The 22,192-nt window shown below is 37.3% G+C and overlaps 2 protein-coding genes across 6 annotated transcripts; one reads left to right on the top strand and one right to left on the bottom strand.

Moving 5' to 3' along the window:
* Positions 1–1,459: 1,459 nt before the first annotated feature.
* On the top strand, positions 1,460–3,444 carry LOC145911843 (uncharacterized). 3 transcript variants are annotated; one of them, XM_082999282.1, is made up of 3 exons: positions 1,460–2,084; positions 2,149–2,686; positions 2,833–3,444. In XM_082999282.1, the coding sequence occupies exons 2-3, from the start codon at positions 2,309–2,311 to the stop codon at positions 3,265–3,267; spliced, it is 813 nt and encodes a 270-aa protein (XP_082855408.1). In that variant the 5' UTR covers positions 1,460–2,084; positions 2,149–2,308; the 3' UTR covers positions 3,268–3,444. The 3 variants fall into 3 exon arrangements, with proteins under 3 accessions (XP_082855408.1, XP_082855409.1, XP_082855410.1); XM_082999283.1 differs by having other exon boundaries at positions 1,477–1,583; XM_082999284.1 differs by having other exon boundaries at positions 2,077–2,686.
* A 14,324-nt stretch (positions 3,445–17,768) lies between these two features.
* LOC145910339 (ubiquitin recognition factor in ER-associated degradation protein 1-like) lies at positions 17,769–21,869 on the bottom strand. 3 transcript variants are annotated; one of them, XR_014403203.1, is made up of 11 exons: positions 21,579–21,869; positions 21,170–21,299; positions 20,975–21,007; positions 20,791–20,915; positions 20,142–20,272; positions 19,740–19,814; positions 19,275–19,401; positions 19,138–19,206; positions 18,900–19,061; positions 18,089–18,777; positions 17,769–18,007 (listed from the first exon to the last, which is right to left on the bottom strand). XR_014403203.1 is itself a non-coding variant. In XM_082997424.1 (11 exons), exons 1-10 carry the CDS (start codon positions 21,579–21,581, stop codon positions 18,703–18,705), a joined length of 930 nt encoding a protein of 309 aa, XP_082853550.1. In that variant the 5' UTR covers positions 21,582–21,869; the 3' UTR covers positions 17,769–18,232; positions 18,672–18,702. The 3 variants fall into 3 exon arrangements, 2 of the variants coding, with proteins under 2 accessions (XP_082853550.1, XP_082853549.1); XM_082997424.1 differs by having other exon boundaries at positions 17,769–18,232; positions 18,672–18,777; XM_082997423.1 differs by having other exon boundaries at positions 17,769–18,777.
* Positions 21,870–22,192: the final 323 nt, after the last annotated feature.

The raw sequence follows: 22,192 nt of genomic DNA, 5'->3' as shown, positions 1-22,192 counted from the left end.
ACGAAATATATTTCACGCATGACTGAACACAACTTCAACAGATTTACCATAAACAAAACACAAGTATATGCACAAATTAGAACACAATGACCATTCAAAAACATCAAAGTAACTTTGGCACCCCTCCGTGATCAATTCAGACTATTTTTTTTCACAAAATGTATATATTGAGGCAGCAATACTTGAGAATTTGGATGCGAACTTACACGAAGCGTAAGTGGAGAAGTCGCTTCATATAGGCGAACATTTGAAACCTTTCCGGGCCATAAGATTTTTTTAAATTTTGCACAGAGCTTGGCTGGAGCAGGCAGATGAACGCGGCATAAGTTAAAATCCCAACAGTTTTCAAGTTTCCCAGCGAAATGAACTTAACTGCAGGTCACTGGCTGTGACGACATAGAGCCCTTTACGCGCGTATAGTCTGGCAACAAGGCCTCTTGTTCAGGCGAACATTTGAAACCTTTCCGGGCCGTAGGATTTTTTTAATTTTGCACAGGGCTTGCCTGGAGCATGCAGATGAACGCGGTATAAGTTAAAATCCCAACAGTTTTCAAGTTTCCCAGCGAAATGAACTTAACTGCAGGTCACCGGCTGTGACGACATACAGCCCAACAGTTATTAAAGTTAAAACCTGAAAATAGGTTTTGACCACCAGGTATCATAATGAAATATGAAAGTGACGTTCTTCTGGTGAAAAACAACAAATATACACCTTTTGTTTAAAAAAGAATAACTAAACAAATTTCCCGCTAACCTAAATCTTACACCCCACACAAACATATACAGCATTCACTTCCATACCATATGTACAGGGAGTTTCTGAGCGGATATCTAGAATACTCAACGCCACTGGAGTAAAAGTTGTTATGAAACCGGTGTGCACTTTAGAAAACATGTTTCCCAAACCCAAAGACCGTATTTCCATGCTTCAAATGATCGGTGTAGTTTACTAAATACCTTGCCTTGATTGTAACACTGTGTCCTATATTGGCCAGACTAAGCGCAATTTAACGTCGCGTATTAAAGAACACAAGGCAGCCATACGCAATATGGAACCCAATAAATCTGCTCTATGTGCTCACATGCTTGACACTGACCACCGTATCCATTGGAAGGAAGCAAAAGTATTTAAACAAGAAACAATTTTGGCAAAACGGTTGGTTGTGGAAAATTATTTTTTAATTCGCTGCCTAATGTGTTAAATCGCAGTGATGGAAAAATACTCTCGCCCGTGTTCCGCTATTTCGCCCGTAACCATTCATGACATTTTGTTTCCTATGTTTGGCCTTTTGACCCGTGATCGATATTGTCCATTGATTTATGTCCCGCTGTGTTTTAGCTGTTGCGGCCTTTTGTACTTTTTCGTAGCTGAATTTCTTTGCCCTTTGGTTCAAAATCCCCATTGTGACTGTGACTGTTTTATTCTCTGAAGAATCTAGTCGTGTGTGCACTGTGCAGGCGAAACGTCAGAAAATACAAGTTTTATTTCAACAAAAGGTGTATATTTGTTGATTTTGAACCAGAAGAACGTCACTTCCATATTTCAGTTTTCAAGTTTCCAAGCGAAATGAACTTAAGTGCAGGTCAGCGGCTGTGACGGCATAGAGCCCTGCCTGTACGCGCGCATAGGCTGGCCACAAGGCCTCGTGTACAGGCGAACATTTGAAACCTTTCCGGGCCATGAGATTTTTTTAATTTTGCACAGAGCTTGCCTGGAGCAGGCAGATGAACGCCGTATAAGTTAAAATCCCAACAGTTTTCAAGTTTTCCAGCGAAATGAACTTAACTACAGGTCACCCGCTGTGACGACATAGAGGTCTTTACGCGCGTATTGGCTGGCCACAAGGCCTCTTGTACAGGCGAACATTTGAAACCTTTCGGGGCCATGAGATTTTTTTAAATTTCGCACAGAGCTTGCCTGGAGCAGACAGATGAACGCCGTATAAGTTAAAATCCCAACAGTTATCAAGTTTTCCCAGCGAAATGCCAGAGAAGCGTTAAAAAAATAGTTACAATTCATTAATCTTTCAGAAAATACAACAATAAGAAGCCGTCAGGTTTGGTTTGTACTGTTAATAGAAAAAGTATGGTTCAGCAACTAATTAAGATCCGTCGCATTTCACATCAACCTATCATTTTTACTGACAGAAAACTGCTATTTATCAACTTTCTACGTGTGAATAACTACGAAAGATCGAAGCCGCAACCGTGTGAAACCATCCGTACCCGACGAGCTCATTACGTAAATTTCTCAACCACCAACGACACTGCTGTGTAAAGCGACGAAAGACCGAAGCCGCAATCGACGATGGGAAGGAGAACGCCGCCCAAGAAATATAAAGTTGGAGTTTCCGGAAAGCAGACATGTTACCTCCGTGCTGAGGGGTCGCCACTTCCTTCCGTGTTGTTGGTGACCGACAGCAACGGGAGGAACATTGTCTGCCCCCAGGTGGTATCGTCGAATAGTGAACTTTTTACTAGTGCTACTTCTATTCCAGGGGGAACACTGAACCATGGAGCGGAGGAACTCATGTACGGGAAAAGGTTCGGGTCAGTTGATTTTATCATTCTGGCTCTTGGTACGAACGACTTGGTCTCTCGGCATGCGGATCACCACCATAACAGTATCAGGACCGATTTTCAACATCTGATCGAGGTGTGCCAACAAACGTACCCGCAGTCTCAGGTTGGTTGCATGTATTATACAAAATTGCTGTTTGTTCCTGTTACTGCCAGGAGTTAAACTACATTTTTTCCCTGTGACTGTAACGTTAAAATTAACTTCATTTTTTAGCAACACATATACATTTATTTTGTATAATTTGTATGCAGATTGTGATGGCTAGGACCTTGCAACTGTCTGGTTTTCATGAACATTGCGTCCAAAAAGCCAACTGGGTACTGCACAACCTTGCCGAGGAGTATGGGCTCACCTTCTTGGATTTTAATATCTCCAACGACAAAGATAATTGGAGCGACCAACTCCATCTCTCGGACGTAGGGCTGCGCCATTACATGGACAGCCTAGAAGGGCATATCCATACTTTACTGGCTGTGGAACATCTTGTTGGTACAGAAAAGAAAACAATTGCTTTAAAAAGTCCAGTCAAATTAGGAAATTACCGAAATACCTTTCGTATTGCAAGATTGCGCTGTAACTTCTTGGTTTACATAATGTTAATACGAAACTATCTGTTTTCTATCTGTTTTTTATGCAATACTGCCTGTGTTCAATTGGGTTTGGATATATTTTTGATTTCGCGTTGAGCAGCTCTACGTTTGTCCCCGGTTTTCTTCTGACAATTTTCACAAAAACTCGAAAACTTAAAAACGCTGTATTCGTGGTTCGGTTTTACTATCACCATTGTCATACCATTACCATTGCCTGTTTCACATGGAGTAATGTTTTGGCTTGTGTCTGTTATTGTTCACATAGGGTGTTAACTCGGGTCATTATTTGGCGAATAAACTTTCTCAAGAAAATTTGACATTATACAATGACGATGTAGTGAAATATGTGACATGGAACAGCGTAAAAGAAAGGGTATTTACTGGTAGTTGCATTTTTTATTATAAGAAATGTTCGCCTGTGCAAGAGGTCTTGTGGCCAGCCTATACGCGCGTCACAGCCGGTGACCTGCAGTTCATTTCGCTGGTTAACTTGAAAACTGTTGGGATTTTAACTCCAGGCAAGCTCTGTGCAAAATTAAACAAAATCTCATGCCCGGAAAGGTTTTAAATTCTTGTGGCCAGCTTCTACGGGTCTTGTGGCCAGCTTCTACGCGCGTAAAGCCCTCTATGTCGTCACAGCCAGTGTCCTGCAGTTAAGTTCATTTCGCTGGGAAACTTGAAAACTGTTGGGATTTTAACTTATACCGCGTTCATCTGCCTGCTCCAAGCAAGCTCTGTGCAAAATTAAAAAAAATCTCACGTCCCGGAAAGGTTTCAAATGTTCGCCTATATCAAGCGACTTCTTCATTTTATGCTTTGTGCAAGTTCGCATCCAAATTCGCAAGTATTGCTGCCTCAATATATATATTTTGTGAAACAAAATAGTAAGAATTGACCACGGAGGGGTGCCAAAGTTACATTGACGTTTGATGATCATTTTGTTCTAATTTGGGCATATACTTGTGTTTTGTTTATGGTAAATCTGTTGAAGTTGTGTTCAGTCATGCGTGAAATATATTTCACCATTTCAATTCAAACTCTTTTGAGAAGACACAAAACAACGCATAAAAAGGAATATGTAGCAAACTAATTCTGAACAAAATCTTCAGTTTAACCTTCTCAAGCAAGCAATCCAGCATCATTGCCATAAGAATGTATCAAACCAACAAACCAACAAAACAAAAAACATAAACACGATCAGACGACAAAAGAGTTTAAAAAAAGCAAAAATAAGAACGCAAATTCAAACACTTTCCGGGCCATAGAATTTCCTATAATTTTGCACAGGGCTTGCCTAGAGCATGCAGGTGAACGTGATATAAGTGAAACTACCAACCGGCTCCACAATTCCCAGCGAAATGGACTCAAAGGCAGGTCATTGTGTGTGGCGGCATAGAGGCTGTTTGTGAGCGCAATGGCGGCAGAGACATCTTGACAAATAAGCGCAAATTCAAACACTTTTCGGGCCATAGAATTTCCTGTAATTTTGCACAGGGCTTTCCTAGAGCATGCACGTGAACGTGATATAAATAAAAATACCAACCGGCTCCACAATTCCCAGCGAAATGGACTCAAAGGCAGGTCATTGTGTGTGGCGGCATAGAGGCTGTTTGTGAGCGCAATGGCGGCGGAGACATCTTGACATATAAGCGAAATTTCAAACACATTTCGGGCCATAGAATTTCCTATAATTTTTTTTGCCTAGAGCATGCAGGTGAAAATACCAACCGGCTCCACAATTCCCAGCGAAATAGACTTAACGGCCGCTCACTATATATAAATACTTCAAACCACTGCAAGGTTATCCCATTATGTCGCAACACTTATGGCCATTGTTACAAACAACTAGGTATTGATGACTGAGGTCTACGCGGAAATAGTCCCACCTTCGAAACTATGTCTACCATAAATGTTTTTTTTTATATATTTATATTTGCATCCGAGGAAGTCCTTTCAACCCCTGCTTTCTTTTAAACAATTTAGAAAAAAGGGATGTTGTTGTAACATACGTCACAGAAACTAGTGCTTATATTGCGTAATGTTTTGCGTGCAGCTTTGCACATGTATTGATTAATCCCATAATGTAATCCAAATGATTGGTCCATCGAATGTTCTTGACTAAAGTGATTCATTCAATATCCTGTTTACCACATAGAATGTTCTCCTATGCATATGTCACACCACACCTATGTTCTTGTATTATATTACTTCAAGCGCCTCATGATATCACGTGACATTATTGACCAATCAGCGCTCAGTATGGAGAGCTTCAAAAAGCCCATCAGTATCTACCTGTAAAAGCTATTCTATTGGATTCTATTCTGTTCGCTTCGATTCTATCAACATTCTATTGAAAAGTTGTAATGTACCGTTTTGATGAAGCCGATAAACAGTTTCCAATACAATAATTATTCGGAAAGTTGAGGCCATTTCGCTGGGAATTGTGGAGCCGGTTGGTATTTTAACTTATATCACGTTCACCTGCAAGCTCTAGGCAAGGCCTGTGCAAAAATATAGGAATTTCTATGGCCCGGAAAGTGTTTGAATTTGCGCTTCATATCGAGATGTCTCCGCCGCCATTGCGCTCACAAACAGCCTCTATATGCCGTCACACACAATGACCTGTATTTAATGCCATTTCGCTGGGAATTGTGGAGCCGATTGGTATTTTAACTTATATCACGTTCACCTGCATGCTCTAGGCAAGCCCTGTGCAAAATTATAGGAAATTCTATGTTCCGGAAAGTGTTTGAATTTTCGCTAATATGTCAAGATGTCTCTGCCGCCATTGCGCTAACAAGCAGCCTTTATGCAGTCACACACAATGACTTGCCTTTGAGTCCATTTCGCTGGGAATTGTGGAGCCGGTTGGTATTTTAACTTATTTCACGTTCACCTGCAAGCTCTAGGCAAGCCTTGTGCAAAATTATAGGAAATTCTATGGCCCGGAAAGTGATTGATTTTTGGCCTACATTAACAGTTGCTTTTTGTATGTAATCTTAGCATAGATGTGGTCCATATTGCTTTCCTTGATTATTTTGTTAATTTGTTGTTTATTTCTTCTGATTGTATTGTTTTTTTTTGCGGATGATTAGTTAGTTATATATCTAACACGTATGGAACATGTTATAATTTCGGAGAAACTTAAATTAAGCAGTGTTCACTCATGCGTAAAGTAATTTTCGTGGATTTTTTTTTATTTCGCCGAAATCATTGGGATGGAAAATGCGAAATAATTGACAACAATTGGGACGAGTATTAATATACCGTCATAAACGGCCATAACTTTTTTACAGGGCCGCGGCCAACACAACAAGTCATACATCGTTGAAAACGTCAATAAAAACTCTTTCTAACCATATCAAACTTGTGTAATAGCCTATCTTCACTAAAATTATCTACCGACCAAATGTTAATCATGATACAAAAATACACTTTTTCGTTTAATTTTAAACATATTCAATATATTCATACCTACCCCAACATGAGAGATTTATCTCTACCAAGTTTTTCCGTTTGTTAAAACATCGTCAGACCGCAACAATGATTAAAAATAATACCCCCCCTTTTCTCATATTATACACGACGACATCAGTTTTACTTTGTCTAAGAATAATTTTAGGTTGATTGTTGAATTCGTTTACAACAGACGCTGCACAGGTAAAGACTGGCGAGATTTTATGAGATGTGGATAAAAGGCAATACAAACCCGTATTGTAATTTTATGGTTGTTCACTGTAAACTAATTTGGGTAAAATTACAAAGGCAACTTTGGGTACAATGGTAACGTACCCAAAGGTTTTGGGTAAAATGCTGCTTTACCTTATGATTTATACCCAAAAGAAAGTTACCTAAATAATTATACCAAAAATTATTGGGCTTACTGTTGTTCACCCAAAAGTGTTTGGGTAAAGTGATGCTTGAACTGTACCCAAAAAAATTGGGTTAATTTTTTTTGTTTTATTTTACCACACGTTATCAATTTTGCAAACAAGTCTGAACCTTATATCGTCGGTATGGTTTGCATACACGTCTGTTTAAGGGTTAGCTAGCTTATAAAGAAAGAATGACAAAAATTTCATTCATACAGCATGGCTACAAATCGCTTACGCCGTTAGAACCTTTTGTTTGCACGTTTACCGGGTAATCAACCACCCACGGCTGCGAAATGTTTTTGACACCAGTTGATTACGTAATGCTGCGATAGAATAAAAATTGGTTTATATATATTATACTCGATATGGTGTATTACCGATAGAGTATAAAATGCCAGTCACTGCACCTGCAAAAGCAAAGGATGGTCAGAGAGGAAATGGCCGCGACATCAGGCGTGTGAAACAATGTTGTACAACATACATTGAAGGCAAATCAAATTTGCGTTGACATGGTCAGGCTTGGGCCAACACCAGCAAAGACGATATACTCGAAATTACACACAACATAACGACCAATTTGGCTTTTGTGGCATACCAATATGACCATTACGCATCAATTAGTTTTGATAATTATGAAATCGTTGCAGTAGTTTGTAACAGTGGTTCTTAACCTTTTTGCTATCACACCTCCTTTTAGTAACGGTCTTGTGCCTTTAAATTGTCCATCGCCAGTTGTACTGATTTTTCGCTGACGTTTACGAAAATAAAATGAATTTGAATGGTGACGAAACAGATCAATCATCACAAAAGGTATTTTGTGACGTAACAGTAATTCAACTACACATGCGGATTTTTCATTTCAAGTTCAAGATGTTTGACCGAAAACTGGTAAGAAAAATATGACAGACAGTATAGGACATTAAAGTCACAACAAAAATTTTTTTGTTTTGTTTTAAAGCTTGCACCCCCCATGAGAAATGGTTGATGCCCCCTTGGTTAAGAACCACTTATAGGCCCTATAACATTTTAAATAAAATTTTCCATGGCACACAGTCCGAGAAACCCTGATGCATGTGCGTTTTATTTTTGTTGATTTAAATAGTAAATTAAAAACTGCCATAACACACTTTATTGTTTCTTTTAAACATGACTAATTTAACAACAAAATGGGTCAGTCTGTTTATACTCACACTTTATTGTGTTTATAAATAATGTAACAATAGTAGAAATATTTTAAAATGCCCAAATACGAACCTAAACTGTCAAGAATACCTAGCATTGTTTATTTAAACGTGCCACAACCATTTAACAACTATTAGCAAAAAGTACTTTAAGTTAAATAAACACAACAGTAAAACTGCACCAATGAGTTATTAATTTTATGGGCTGCAAGCAAATGCTGTTATGTTTATTAATAATTCAATGGACTACAAATAAACATATGGACAATCCACTCAAAAACACAAATGAGTTAACTATATACATTATGTGTTATATCCAAAATTGTTACACAAATTATAAGCTTATTTGACAGACAAATGTTCACAGTAAGAAAACATTAATGCTTCCTTTTTTTCATCTTTGGCTTGATTAGTGAAATTGAATGTCCTTGATATTTTCCATTAGAAATTTTGTTGATGTAGTACAATATAATGCAAGAAAATGCAACACATGTTGTGACACTGACTCTGTGAACCAAACCACAAGCTGCAGTCGATAAAGCCATGGAAACCACAACTTCTGGAAACAGTTTTGCTTGAAAGTAATCATCCAAAAATATAGCCTCTAGGTTACTTATTGCAGTTAGCAGAAACAAGAACATTAATGACCCAAGAAGACCTCCCAGTATTGTAAGGGCCTCAGTTGATGCAATTTGCTCTCTGAAAAGCTGCATTCCAGAAAACATAAGCAAAGAAAAAATCAAAGAAACAACAGCTGAAGTCTTGACAGATATTGTCATTTTATGATGGTTTGTATTTTCGCTGCAAAACAAGTATATTCAATCAACAACAACACAGAACTAAAAAAATTACTGCAATCACACAACAGCACCACGCGACACGTACCCTACTACGTTGGATGTTGCCTTGTCAGTTTAGTTGCCACATCAGCAATCTGGGTAGAAATAAATCGAAAATTTCGCTACGTTTGAACGCGCACAATTTCTGGCGTCTAAAAATAATTCTTCTTATTCGTGGTTTACAGTACAAAATCATGCAAAGTCAGTGGTTTGAACATACAGACAAACTCTAATGTTAAAATTGACAAAATGATTAAAAAAAATTTGCAAGAGATCATGTTTGGGGTAAGGTCTATGCAACCACAGAATATGATGCAACGAAGTTAAGATTTAACCTTGCATTACTTTTCGTCAAAATGACAAGGTCTTTTGGCAACAATTTTAAATATAACTATGATATTTTAACGTGAGATTTTCTGTTACCGAATCGTAGAACAGCCATATATATATATGTTATTTACAATCATGTGCATTCAAGTGTAACTATTTTTCGAATATTACTTGTTTTCCTGAAAAAGGGAAAGTATGTTTTTTTACGTCATAGCGTCTTTTACGTCATACGTGGTAGTGCATCTACTCCTCTTTTTGTTTCTTTGTTATCTTGTTGAATGTCCTTCGCGCATGATTCAAAGAAAAAAAAATATGAAAATTTCGACAAATACTATAATAGAATCGATAGAACACAAAGGAAACTTGCATAGTTTAAATAGACTTGTAAACTTTTCATGTTGACTGTGGTAGGCCTATTAGCTGATTTGGAAAATTGTTGTTTGTGCCATGGAGTTAATTAAGCAACTTTTTTCGGGTAGGCTACAGTAACTGATTTTCAGAACGAATTCATCTTTTCTATTCGGGTGATGAAAAAGAATTATCGCGAAACCTACATATTAGGGTCTGATTTTTTTCAGCCTATGAGATTGTAAATAACTCTAAGGGTCTCAGAGATATTTAACAGTGTCTCGATGGCCTGAGCGGTTATTGAGTCTCTTTGATGGGTAAACCTGCTTCTGCCCCGTTCTATAAAGCACCCAGAACCAAGATCTCTTCCCGAATAATTGTATTCATTTCTGTTATCTTCTTCATTACGACGGTACTTTACAGCTTTCAATACAACGTTGTTAGGATGCCAGCAAATAGAATGAATTAGAATGAAATAGAATTAGAATGAATTTACCGGTCTCACCTGGGCTTTTTAACGCTCTCGATTATGAGAGCTGATTGGTCAATAATGTCACGTGATATCATGAGGCGCTTGAAGTAATATAATACAAGAACATAGGTGTGATGTGACATAAGCATAGGAGAACATTTTATGTGGTAAACAGGATGTTGAATGAATCACTTTACTCGAGAATATTCGATGGCTCAATCATTTGGGTCACATTGTGGGATTATGCAGTACATGTGCAAAGCTGCGCGCAAAACATTACGCAATACAAGCACTGGTTTCTGTGACGTATGTTACACACGCAAAACATTACGCAATACAGGCACTGCTTTCTGTGACGTATGTTACAAGATGGTGTTAAATATGTCTGTTTGAAGATGACGCATGACTGCCAGGAAGCATTGTTTGAAAATTTGGCATGGTGAAACTTCTTTAACAATAAAATATGTAGTCTACTATGCTATATATGTATGGCATGTGGACGTGGTAACAAACTTATTTGGGCGTTAAACAAACCACGCAAATCGAGGGATTTATTTGAGCCACACGGTTAAAGTTGCTTGCTTGTTTTCTATGGCCAGAAGGGTCATAATTTCTCTGAATCAACACGCTGCTTATTTAACCAACATGTTACTTATTTAACCAACATGTTGCTTATTAAGCAACTAATTGTTACTTGGCGCCATAAGGGTCATAATTCAACGTTGCTTATTTAAGAAACATGTTGGTTAAATAAGCAACATATTGGTTAAATAAGCTACATGTTCCTTAAATAAGCAACATGTTAAAATAGACGTTGCTGGAAGGCGACCGTGGTCGGTAGAAAGGGTCAAAAGTCTGCCTAAACGACATGCTTAAATAACGAACATGTTCATTCTGACTCTTCAAGTCGCGTTTAGTTACGCTGGAAACCTTAAACCCTAAATATTCTCAACCCGAACATGCAATGAGGTCACCGTCATGGCATTTAAATTGCTCATGAACTACAATGACCTGTAAAAAGTTACAGTTGTTCATGTTGCTACAGTACAAGTAGCAATTGTGTATACTGAATTACCATGACCTTTGAACAAGTGCTTCATTATTGTTTCCCGATTGCGCCTCATCCATTAGCCTTCTCTCCGAAAATTCATTTTTAAAGTAGGCGAATAGTTATACACACCCGTGCAGCTGTTGACAGTGGTACAGTGCTAGCTTTTACACTAGCGGGCACACTAATTTCCACTTTGTGGTACCTTCCCAGCAAACACACAACGTAGTTTCGACGTTCGCAACGTCGCTGGAAAGTCGAAAATTGGTTGCATACCACGTTATTTTCAAACTAAACGTCGTATGAAAGTTGGTAACACTGACGTTAGAAATGAACGTTTTCTTAACCAAAAAAGTACGTCATAAATAACGTGAGTAAAACGTTCACTATATACGTTAGATAAAAACCTGAATGCAACTATTTATGTACGTAAATTTTAACGTAACTGGGACGTAGCTTCGATACGTTTTAGAAAACCCCAAATTGACCATATTTGCACGTAATTATTGACGTAACCCAGACGTTGATTTGAAACGTTTGATACAACCCGAATGCGACTACAATTGCACGTCAATGTTAACGTAGGAAAGACGTTGATTTGATACGTTTCGATACAACCCGAATGCGACCACAATTGCACGTCAATGTTAACGTAGGAAAGACGTTGATTTGATACGTTTCGATACAACCCGAATGCGACCACAATTGCACGTCAATGTTAACGTAAGAAAGACGTTGATTTGATACGTTTCGATACAACCCGAATGCGACCACAATTGCACGTCAATGTTAACGTAAGAAAGACGTTGATTTGATACGTTTCGATACATACCGAATGCGACCACAATTGCACGTCAATGTTAACGTAGGAAAGATGTTGATTTGAAACGTTTCGATACAACCCGAATGCGACTACAATTGCACGTCAATGTTAACGTAGGAAAGATGTTGATTTGATACGTTTCGATACAACCCGAATGCGACTACAATTGCACGTCAATGTTAACGTAGGAAAGATGTTGATTTGAAACGTTTCGATACAACCCGAATGCGACCACAATTGCACGTCAATGTTAACGTAAGAAAGACGTTGATTTGATACGTTTCGATACAACCCGAATGCGACCACAATTGCACGTCAATGTTAACGTAGGAAAGATGTTGATTTGAAACGTTTCGATACAACCCGAATGCGACCACAATTGCACGTCAATGTTAACGTAGGAAAGACGTTGATTTGATACGTTTCGATACAACCCGAATGCGACTACAATTGCACGTCAATGTTAACGTAGGAAAGATGTTGATTTGATACGTTTCGATACAACCCGAATGCGACTACAATTGCACGTCAATGTTAACGTAGGAAAGATGTTGATTTGAAACGTTTCGATACAACCCGAATGCGACCACAATTGCACGTCAATGTTAACGTAAGAAAGACGTTGATTTGATACGTTTCGATACAACCCGAATGCGACTACAATTGCACGTCAATGTTAACGTAGGAAAGATGTTGATTTGAAACGTTTCGATACAACCCGAATGCGACCACAATTGCACGTCAATGTTAACGTAAGAAAGACGTTGATTTGATACGTTTCGATACAACCCGAATGCGACTACAATTGCACGTCAATGTTAACGTAGGAAAGACGTTGATTTGATACGTTTCGATACAACCCGAATGCGACCACAATTGCACGTCAATGTTAACGTAAGAAAGACGTTGATTTGATACGTTTCGATACAACCCGAATGCGACAACAATTGCACGTCAATGTTAACGTAGGAAAGATGTTAATTTGATACGTTTCGATACAACCCGAATGCGACTACAATTGCACGTCAATGTTAACGTAAGAAAGATGTTGATTTGATACGTTTCGATACAACCCGAATGCGACCACAATTGCACGTCAATGTTAACGTAAGAAAGACGTTGATTTGATACGTTTCGATACAACCCGAATGCGACCACAATTGCACGTCAATGTTAACGTAAGAAAGACGTTGATTTGAAACGTTTCGATACAACCCGAATGCGACCACAATTGCACGTCAATGTTAACGTAAGAAAGACGTTGATTTGATACGTTTCGATACAACCCGAATGCGACCACAATTGCACGTCAATGTTAACGTAAGAAAGACGTTGATTTGAAACGTTTCGATACAACCCGAATGCGACCACAATTGCACGTCAATGTTAACGTAAGAAAGACGTTGATTTGATACGTTTCGATACAACCCGAATGCGACTACAATTGCACGTCAATGTTAACGTAGGAAAGACGTTGATTTGATACGTTTCGATACAACCCGAATGCGACCACAATTGCACGTCAATGTTAACGTAAGAAAGACGTTGATTTGATACGTTTCGATACAACCCGAATGCGACAACAATTGCACGTCAATGTTAACGTAGGAAAGATGTTAATTTGATACGTTTCGATACAACCCGAATGCGACTACAATTGCACGTCAATGTTAACGTAAGAAAGATGTTGATTTGATACGTTTCGATACAACCCGAATGCGACCACAATTGCACGTCAATGTTAACGTAGGAAAGACGTTGATTTGATACGTTTCGATACAACCCGAATGCGACCACAATTGCACGTCAATGTTAACGTAAGAAAGACGTTGATTTGATACGTTTCGATACAACCCGAATGCGACCACAATTGCACGTCAATGTTAACGTAGGAAAGATGTTAATTTGATACGTTTCGATACAACCCGAATGCGACTACAATTGCACGTCAATGTTAACGTAAGAAAGATGTTGATTTGATACGTTTCGATACAACCCGAATGCGACAACAATTGCACGTCAATGTTAACGTAGGAAAGATGTTGATTTGATACGTTTCGATACAACCCGAATGCGACCACAATTGCACGTCAAATTTAACGTAAGAAAGACGTTTTTGTTTTCGGAAAGTCCTAGTTCCTGTATTCTTACGTTCCGTAAAACGTAGAGAAGATTTTAATTTGATATATTTAAAAAAATATAATTGTGAGTATTTTCGCAGGATATTATTATTGACAAGATAGGCCAGATTAGAGTGTTGTAAAATATCGTTAATATTTGAGGCGAAGTGGGCTAGACATTGTTATTTTGATTCATCGTTCAGAAAGTTAAATTACAAACAAACTATCTGGGTTAAGAACAATAATCATTTTCGCATTCGCTTAAACTCTTGGCGCGTTATCCCCCGTTGATGCAGCCATTAAATCTTGGCCGCAAACGTTTCACATGGGAAAAAGGTTTTATCAGTCAAAATCTGACAATTGTTTACGCTTCAGATATTCCTTTGCTCAACGTCGACCGACTCCCTTCGCGTCAATTCTAGTGCAATAGGAAACTTTTCAGGATTGGATTTCATAAAACTGCTAAATTTGCTTTATTTGAAATCAAACAAACACCTAAAATACGGACTTTCCCATTACAGAGAGCGATTACATTCAAAATGAGAGTGAAAGTCCAGAATTCGTTTTGCACATAGGTTTTTACAGTTCAACTCAAAATAGCGTGTTCTAATAATGTGTAAAATTTGATTTCGATTGAAGTTGAAACAAACGAATGAGAGACTGACAACTTGTTTAAAGACAAGGCACGACCGTCGCGCTAGGCTATTGACTGGCCCATTGAAATGCTTAACCGTTTCGCTCTTGAAAGCCATTCCAATCAAAAGAAAGCGGTTTTTGCAGTTCATTTCAAAATAGAGTGTTCAAATAATGTGCAAAATTTGATTTCGATTGAAGTTGAAACAAACGAATGGGGGACTGACAACTTGTTTGAAGACAAGGCACGACCGGCGCGCTCGGCTATATGACTGGCACCTAGCAATGCTTTTTAGTCGTTTCGATCTTAAAACCCATTAGAATTAAAAGAAAACGGTTTATGCAGTGCGGTTTTTGCATTTTTGACTCAAAACAGAGTGTTGTAATACTGTGCATAATTTTGCATCGCAGGATAATGAAGGACAAGTCTTTCCAAAATTGTAAAAGAAAACGTAAACGTGATGGAAAGGCCTTTGTGTGGTTTTATAGATGCTTCTAAACATCTGTTTTTAGGAAATGGGGCAAGGTCAGTTGTTTTTAGAGTGATGATTTGCAAATATTAACGTCATATGCGCAGTATTTGTCCCGTACACAGTTCGACAAATTCTACATCCCTTTGACACACACACTGTGATTAATTGGGACTGTCCACCGACCTCGCTATAGTTCGTCCCTTATGGATTTGCCACAGCGTGTGGTCACAGTTCGGCAAGTCAACGCACCGCATACCTCACATGTTCGTAAAAGAAAATTTGGCGCTATCTGGCCTTGCCGCGGCTTGTGGGAGAGAAGCCGGTTGGCGGGAAAGTTTTTCAAAGTACCGTTGGATTCCTCTCGGGAGGGATATATTATTGGTATTGGCTGCGAGTCAAATCAAACTTATGGGTATCCTCCAGTCTTTTGACATGTCAGAAACAGAAATAGCATCAGATGATATTATAGTATTATACTATGATAGCATACCCTTACCACATATATTTTGTTTGGTTCTATTCAGCAAATGTTGTGTTTGTTGTTGGCCTTTAGTGTGCTTGGATTGTTTTGCAGATTAATCGTTTGTAAATGGCTTTGGTGTGAAATTATTTGTTTGTTAAGTTCAAAAGTTCCATGAGAATCATTTTGAAAACCAGGACAAGGAACCTACAGAAAGTAAAGGTAATTTAACTTTATCGTTGTATTGTATATATTGCTATTTTTCATATTTAATGTACAGTTACGTTGGTTCCAAAATTATCAAAGACATGCGTTTTAAATCTTACACCAAAACCTGATTTTTAGATATCTTATTTACTCAACGGTACTTCTGGGAATGTGGAAAAAAAAAACACCCACAGGACAAATGAATAAGTAGGTGCTGGTTTTGTCTGGATACTATAATAATGAACTTGTAGCGGATTGTTTAAATCAACTATAGGGTGTTAAGTTATAATTATAGAGTATAAAAGTCTTTTTTTCATATAATACTTGCTATGCGTATAACATATTATGTCCCGGTACTGCGGTACATGTCACGGCTTGTTTAATGCACTTTAAAGTTAAATTTCCATTTTTACAGAAGCTCGCCGAAAAACTACATTCTGCCTCCAAGAAATCAAAAGGAAGTGGGTTGTTTTTTTAAGCATGCACCGAGAAGGCAATGCGGAGAAAAGGCAATGTGGCGACTTTTAAAGGGTATGTTTTTGTGTAAATTTTAAAACTGTGTCTTAGTGTGTGACACTGCTGTATAAAACTTTAATTATATTGATTGGTGATATTCTTGCTATGTTTTTGCAGTACCCCAATTCCAGCAGCGGATTATACGACACCACTGCCTTCACAATGACGGATTTAGCATAATATTGTTGTGCTGGGGTTATTTTAATAAATTATTTTATGTTGACAAACTGCAGGTGGTGCTTATTGTGCAGGCGTTGGTAAGATAAATCAAAAATTACTAATTAACAAAATCTAAATTTTTTGAAAGGTATATCTGGCGTTGAAAGGAACGTTTCAAAATCGTCAGATCGTTGTCAGATTAGACGTTAATTGCAACGTCACAGTAATCAATGTTTTTACGTTAAAGAAACATTCGCGTCAACGTTTTATAGACGAATCCTGTGACGTAAAATGTAACGTAAAACAAATGTCCTTTCGCGACGTAAACAGCTACGTCAGGAAAACATCGTTTCGAGTCGACATTTCTACGTAAACATAACGTTATAACGAATGTCCAGCCAACGTTGGTTTTGAACGTTACTGTACGGAACGTCATTTCTACGTATGTGGTTGACGTTTTTGAAAACGTTTTGAAGACGTAGTTTCGAGTCGACAGATTTACGTAAAAAAAACATTCCGACACTACGTAGATTAGACCAAAACGCAACCCGAAATCTACGTAGAAATTACGTCAAATTGTTTGCTGGGTTTCGGTCAACGTCGATCCGTTGGGTACCGAACAACAGAGACGAACCACTGTGGAGCGCATTAATGCCCCACGGATCTGTTTGGTAACCGATAGTGCTAGGCAAAAACACCAATGCAATATATGTTTATTGTTGAAATTTAGTGCATAATTTCCCCAGGACAAAAACAATCTTTTGACCAACCAGACCACAACCAAAACGGATTTTTCTCTAATTCGTCAAACTTCTGGGTGCACTGTACATAGGTTGTGACACCGTTATTGTTAAGTGGCGTAGAACAACACTCCATTTCTGTCAGGTATAATTTTGACGAACATTTGCTTATTTCAAACATAATGCAGCTAATTCTACTGATGTTGGGTTTCCTAATATCCCGCGGCAAACTGGTTCTGTGAATCGTGGAGATTTTGCAATCGCGTTAGAGGTAGCCTTATACATGAATATTCAACCTGATCAGGTAACTTATGACGAACGTACAATAAGACCATAAATAAAACTGAAACTATTGACTATTGGAATTGCAGGTTGGCATTTTATTCAACTTTTCATGCGAAAGAAGTTAGTTACAAATAGAAAACCCAAACAGAAACAACAAACCTCTGTTGCAGTTTGGCCGATAATAAACAGAGTTCTAAATGTAAAGAATGGTATCACCCAAATTGTCCTGAAACCACCGTATTTGAAGATGTCCCTTGTTTTGCGGCCAATGCTAACCACTTGCTTTTCAGGTTAAAGCAGTTTTATTGAAATATTACGTCGCACGATCTAAAAGATTTGCCAACAATTTTAAAATTGACTAGCAAGAAATTTTAAATTAATGTATGAATATGAAGATCATATCCTTACTCCAATATTATAAGTATTTTCTTCATAATTTGGCGTTGTTGGATAGGTTGCCTATGATCATCAATGCCAATAGCTCGCTAGGACGGCGGGGTAATTTGGCATTCAAAGTTTCATTTACGGATTTAATTTTGTCAAAGATGATCCCTTGGTCAATGTGAAGTTTGGTGCCAAAAACCAACATAAAAAACAAAACAAAGTTTGAGGTAATTTACCCCTAATTTGTATATTTGGGCGAGAAGTCCATGCGAATGTAAACATGGACCCAGCTGCTTGCTTTTTACACAGCCTGAAACACTGAATCCTTTCGGATTTTTTTCATGTGTATCTATTATTACACGTTTATATCACAAAATAAACAAGTATTTTTGCCATGTCAGGTATTGCATTTTACTTCAGGGGACAACATGACAAAGAACACAAATGTGATATAAATAAAGAATCCAAAAGTCAATAAGTCATGCCACTGCAGCTGTCAAAGTGAATGCATCTTACTGGTCAACCACACTATGAGTTAACTACCTATTTACTGGTGTACTAAATGAGTTTTGCTAATAAAACTTTTTAGTTTCCCATTCATGCATACATGTTCCAGGGCATTTCTTTGGAAGACCATGTCAATTCAGTTTCTTTTTTCGTAATGCGTGACCTTTTCCATTAAATGCTGCGAAGTTGTTTGATGAAGCACTTTTCTATAAATAGTTACATTGCAAATAACTTATATGACTGATTCTGTTACAGCTTTTTAATGCAAAATGAAAAAAAGCTAGTTTGATAAATTACAACATATACTTAGAACTTCCATAATGTCAACCTCTGTTTTTGTTTTCCCATTGTTTCTGTTGTACGTAATGAACCCAACTTTCCACTTGTAATTAGGAATTCCTCTTTTTAAGTGGTTGGGATCATATTCACTTTTTTTCGATTTGATGTTTTTTTTCCTTCCATCAAGACGGAACCCAACTCCATCAAATGCCTCCAAACACATAATTAACAAAACTATTTGGTTCCTGGAATAAATAAACAACACTGTGACATTGCAACAAACTCACTGAAAACTCTGAATTTTCTTTTATATAGTCCTCAATAGCTTTTTTAACATCTGGTGTTCCAAAGACTGCCTGAGAGAAATATGACATTTAAAGAACTTAATTATGAAAATTGTATATATTTGTTTTGCTAAACCCACTTCTTCAGGTGGACTATCTACTTCTTGTTTCTGGTACCCCACTGGTGTGTCAAACTCCAGACTAATGTCACATTCAATGATACATACGGCATCCTGTGGATGAACTTCAAGAACATAAAGTTCATACCTGAATATATTAAATGATTTTAGTCCAAACAATAACTTGCCGTTTTTGCACCACACTATATAACATGGTAACACAGTAAATGCGAATTCAATTCATCCAGATTAAGCAAAGCTGCGGTTTATCTGAAGGCGTATGCATTAGGAAATCATCCATATCTCTAATTGTATCAGATTTAGGTAAAAATCTGGGTTAACAAAGGTTTATTGTATGTCACATTAAAAATAATACACCAGGAAATGGAATACAGCCAATGAGGATATATCTACCAATGAGGATATTGACTTACCAGCCTTTCAAATTAAAAGGACACACATACCTCTTTGGAACACAAAACTTACTGTCTATTGTTATACTGAATAGCAATCACATCCCCTTTAGTAAGACATGCAAAATTCCGAAGAGCATTTTCAAGTCTGAGTCGTCTCGAATTAAGTAGAATAAATATGATACACATTCTAGAGCTGGAGTATGTAAATTTAGAAATAGAAATCATCTCAAAGGAGATTTAAAATCCAATTTAAAAGACAGTGGTAATCTTCTGCAACCATTTTACTGTTGGAAATTTCAACAACCAAGTAAAATTTTTTGCTATCACTTTGCAAAATAAGTAATAAATCTATGTAAATCAAATCAGTGGTTCCCACACGATTGCTTCACAGCAAACAGCAACATTATATAAACAAATTAATAAATTGGTAAAATATATTGTAGTATTGTACATTTGTACAATGAAAGGATACACAGCTTTTGGGTCCGAAATGTCAAGAAAGTCGATTGATTGTGGTTGGAACTTTGCATATGTTGCAACAGGTAAGGTACAATTTTCAATCAACACAAGATCACCCTCAGAAAGAAGTAAGTTTTGCATCATCTTTGGATAAAATCAATATACTTATATCAGTTAGTTATCTGAAATACATTGCCAAATAGTATTCAGAGATTTATTACCATAAAAATTAATTGTTTTTTATTTAAGCAACACATAATATGATGATGGAGTTACAACCAAGTTGCCCACTTTGGTTTATCTAATATCCACTGAAACTATTGCACAGTTTGAGGAACCTCTGTAGATACCAAAGTTGTGGAAGGCATAACTTAAGTTTTTGGGACTTCACACAAGACAATGTCGGGCAAAACTTGTATACATTTATACATTGGATTAAATTTTGATTGCATAACCAAAGTATAATATAAAAAAAGTTAATCAGAATTGTTCTTCTGGCGAAAACGTCGGTTTCAAATAAACACTAGAAACTTGAGTGCCAGAAGAACAATTCTGATTAGTAAGTATGCCTGGCAGCAAAAATAGCAGTATAAAAAAAGTTGTACAATTTTATTTTTTAAAAACAATTATATTGGTTAGTGGGTAAATGAAGTTTCACATACCCAATATGGCAAAAACATTATGCCCTCTTCGGCTACAAATTCCAACACACCACAGTGAGTTGACCGATTTGTCATGTTGCTATTTGTAAGTTTGAATAGCATCGGATATGAAATATTTAATCTGCCTGTAAACAAAAGTAGTCAAGGTTAGACCAAAAAATACTTGAAAACAACAGTAACTTACTGAGTTGATCCAAGGCAGATGGAGGCAGAATTACTAGAACAAACATTGAAAGTTAGATATTTTGGGCTACTGTTTAATATTTAACAACAGTGGGTGTATAAACAATGGAAATGAACAAGATATATATATAACTGAAGTGAATATATAACATTAACATGCATTCATTCAGCATGCAAAATTTACTTATAGACCTACCTTTCCCTCCCTTTTGAATGTCATTACTTTTTGTTTCTGATAGGGCACCGAAACTGCTAGAATAACATCGATATTTGTTGTGAAATACGTTTCCCCGGGGTCCAACATGAAAATCATCCAGCATTCCAAACTAAATGTTATACAAGCATCATCAGTATAAAATACATGCTTCTTTTTACATGAAAAAACTTTATGAAAGATGTAGATGTTACTTTCAAACAAAGGTGTATATAGATTTCTTGAAAAAAAATCGATAGTTTTCATAATTTCGCATGTATCCTGGTTATATATTTGAAACCCTAAACGGCACTTGATATTGTAGTCCAAAAAGCATTGCAACAGCAAAGTATGTAGTAAAATATTTTTTTCTAATCTCATAATGTCAAACTAAACTAGAATATATTCTTACCATTTTATATTGTTAAATGATCTTTGCAGAAGAATACAAAAAATTGTTACTCATATGCAATCTTTATAATTTTCAGCAGAAGTTCAAATTTGTTTACGACCTAGCGATCCTGTTGCAACTTGCGGACATGTAGCATTAGACGGTGGGAGCTAACCTGAGGCTGCATTATTTGAATGCGGAAACTAGTGGATGATGCATCTTTTATCCTTGACGTTTAAAATCAAATTTTTACATTTTACATGATTCAGTGCTACGTAAATAAACATGAAACATAATTGGCCATTATCTCCTTGAGGCATCCACGGCACACAAAAAAGCAACTCAGCGGAACGGACCTAGCTACGTAAATTGGTATAACCCGAACTGGCAGAATAAAAAAATACGAAAAATACGTTTTACGTCGTTGAACACCATTTCACAAGAATGTTTTACCTATACATTCAAGCAACTCCTGGATTTTTATCACGACAGGGCATTATCAAATGGGAGAAAAATATCCTAGGTATTCTACAAAATGACTTCAAACAAAGGCCTTTTTATGCTTTTTGCTATAGGGGATCGTCAAATTCGAGCAAGTGCCAACCTACTTTCCTGGACCAATATTTTTTTTTAAA

Source organism: Ascidia mentula, chromosome 8 (assembly GCF_947561715.1).
Source record: "Ascidia mentula chromosome 8, kaAscMent1.1, whole genome shotgun sequence".
Classification (NCBI taxonomy): Eukaryota; Metazoa; Chordata; class Ascidiacea; order Phlebobranchia; family Ascidiidae; genus Ascidia; species Ascidia mentula.
The sequence above is the reverse complement of the archived record's forward strand: the minus strand, read 5'-3'. Positions and strand labels throughout refer to the sequence as shown.

Excerpts from the sequence above, each read along its gene's own strand:
- LOC145911843 (XM_082999282.1), top strand. The coding sequence starts at position 2,309 with ATGGGAAGGAGAACGCCGCCCAAGAAATATAAAGTTGGAGTTTCCGGA. Across the intron at positions 2,687-2,832 it reads AAACGTACCCGCAGTCTCAG|ATTGTGATGGCTAGGACCTT; the intron begins GTTGGTTGCATG and ends ATTTGTATGCAG.
- LOC145910339 (XM_082997423.1), bottom strand. Across the intron at positions 21,008-21,169 it reads CATTCAAAAGGGAGGGAAAG|TAATTCTGCCTCCATCTGCC; the intron begins GTAGGTCTATAA and ends TGTTTGTTCTAG. Across the intron at positions 19,402-19,739 it reads ATTCAGTATAACAATAGACA|GTATGAACTTTATGTTCTTG; the intron begins GTAAGTTTTGTG and ends TAATATATTCAG.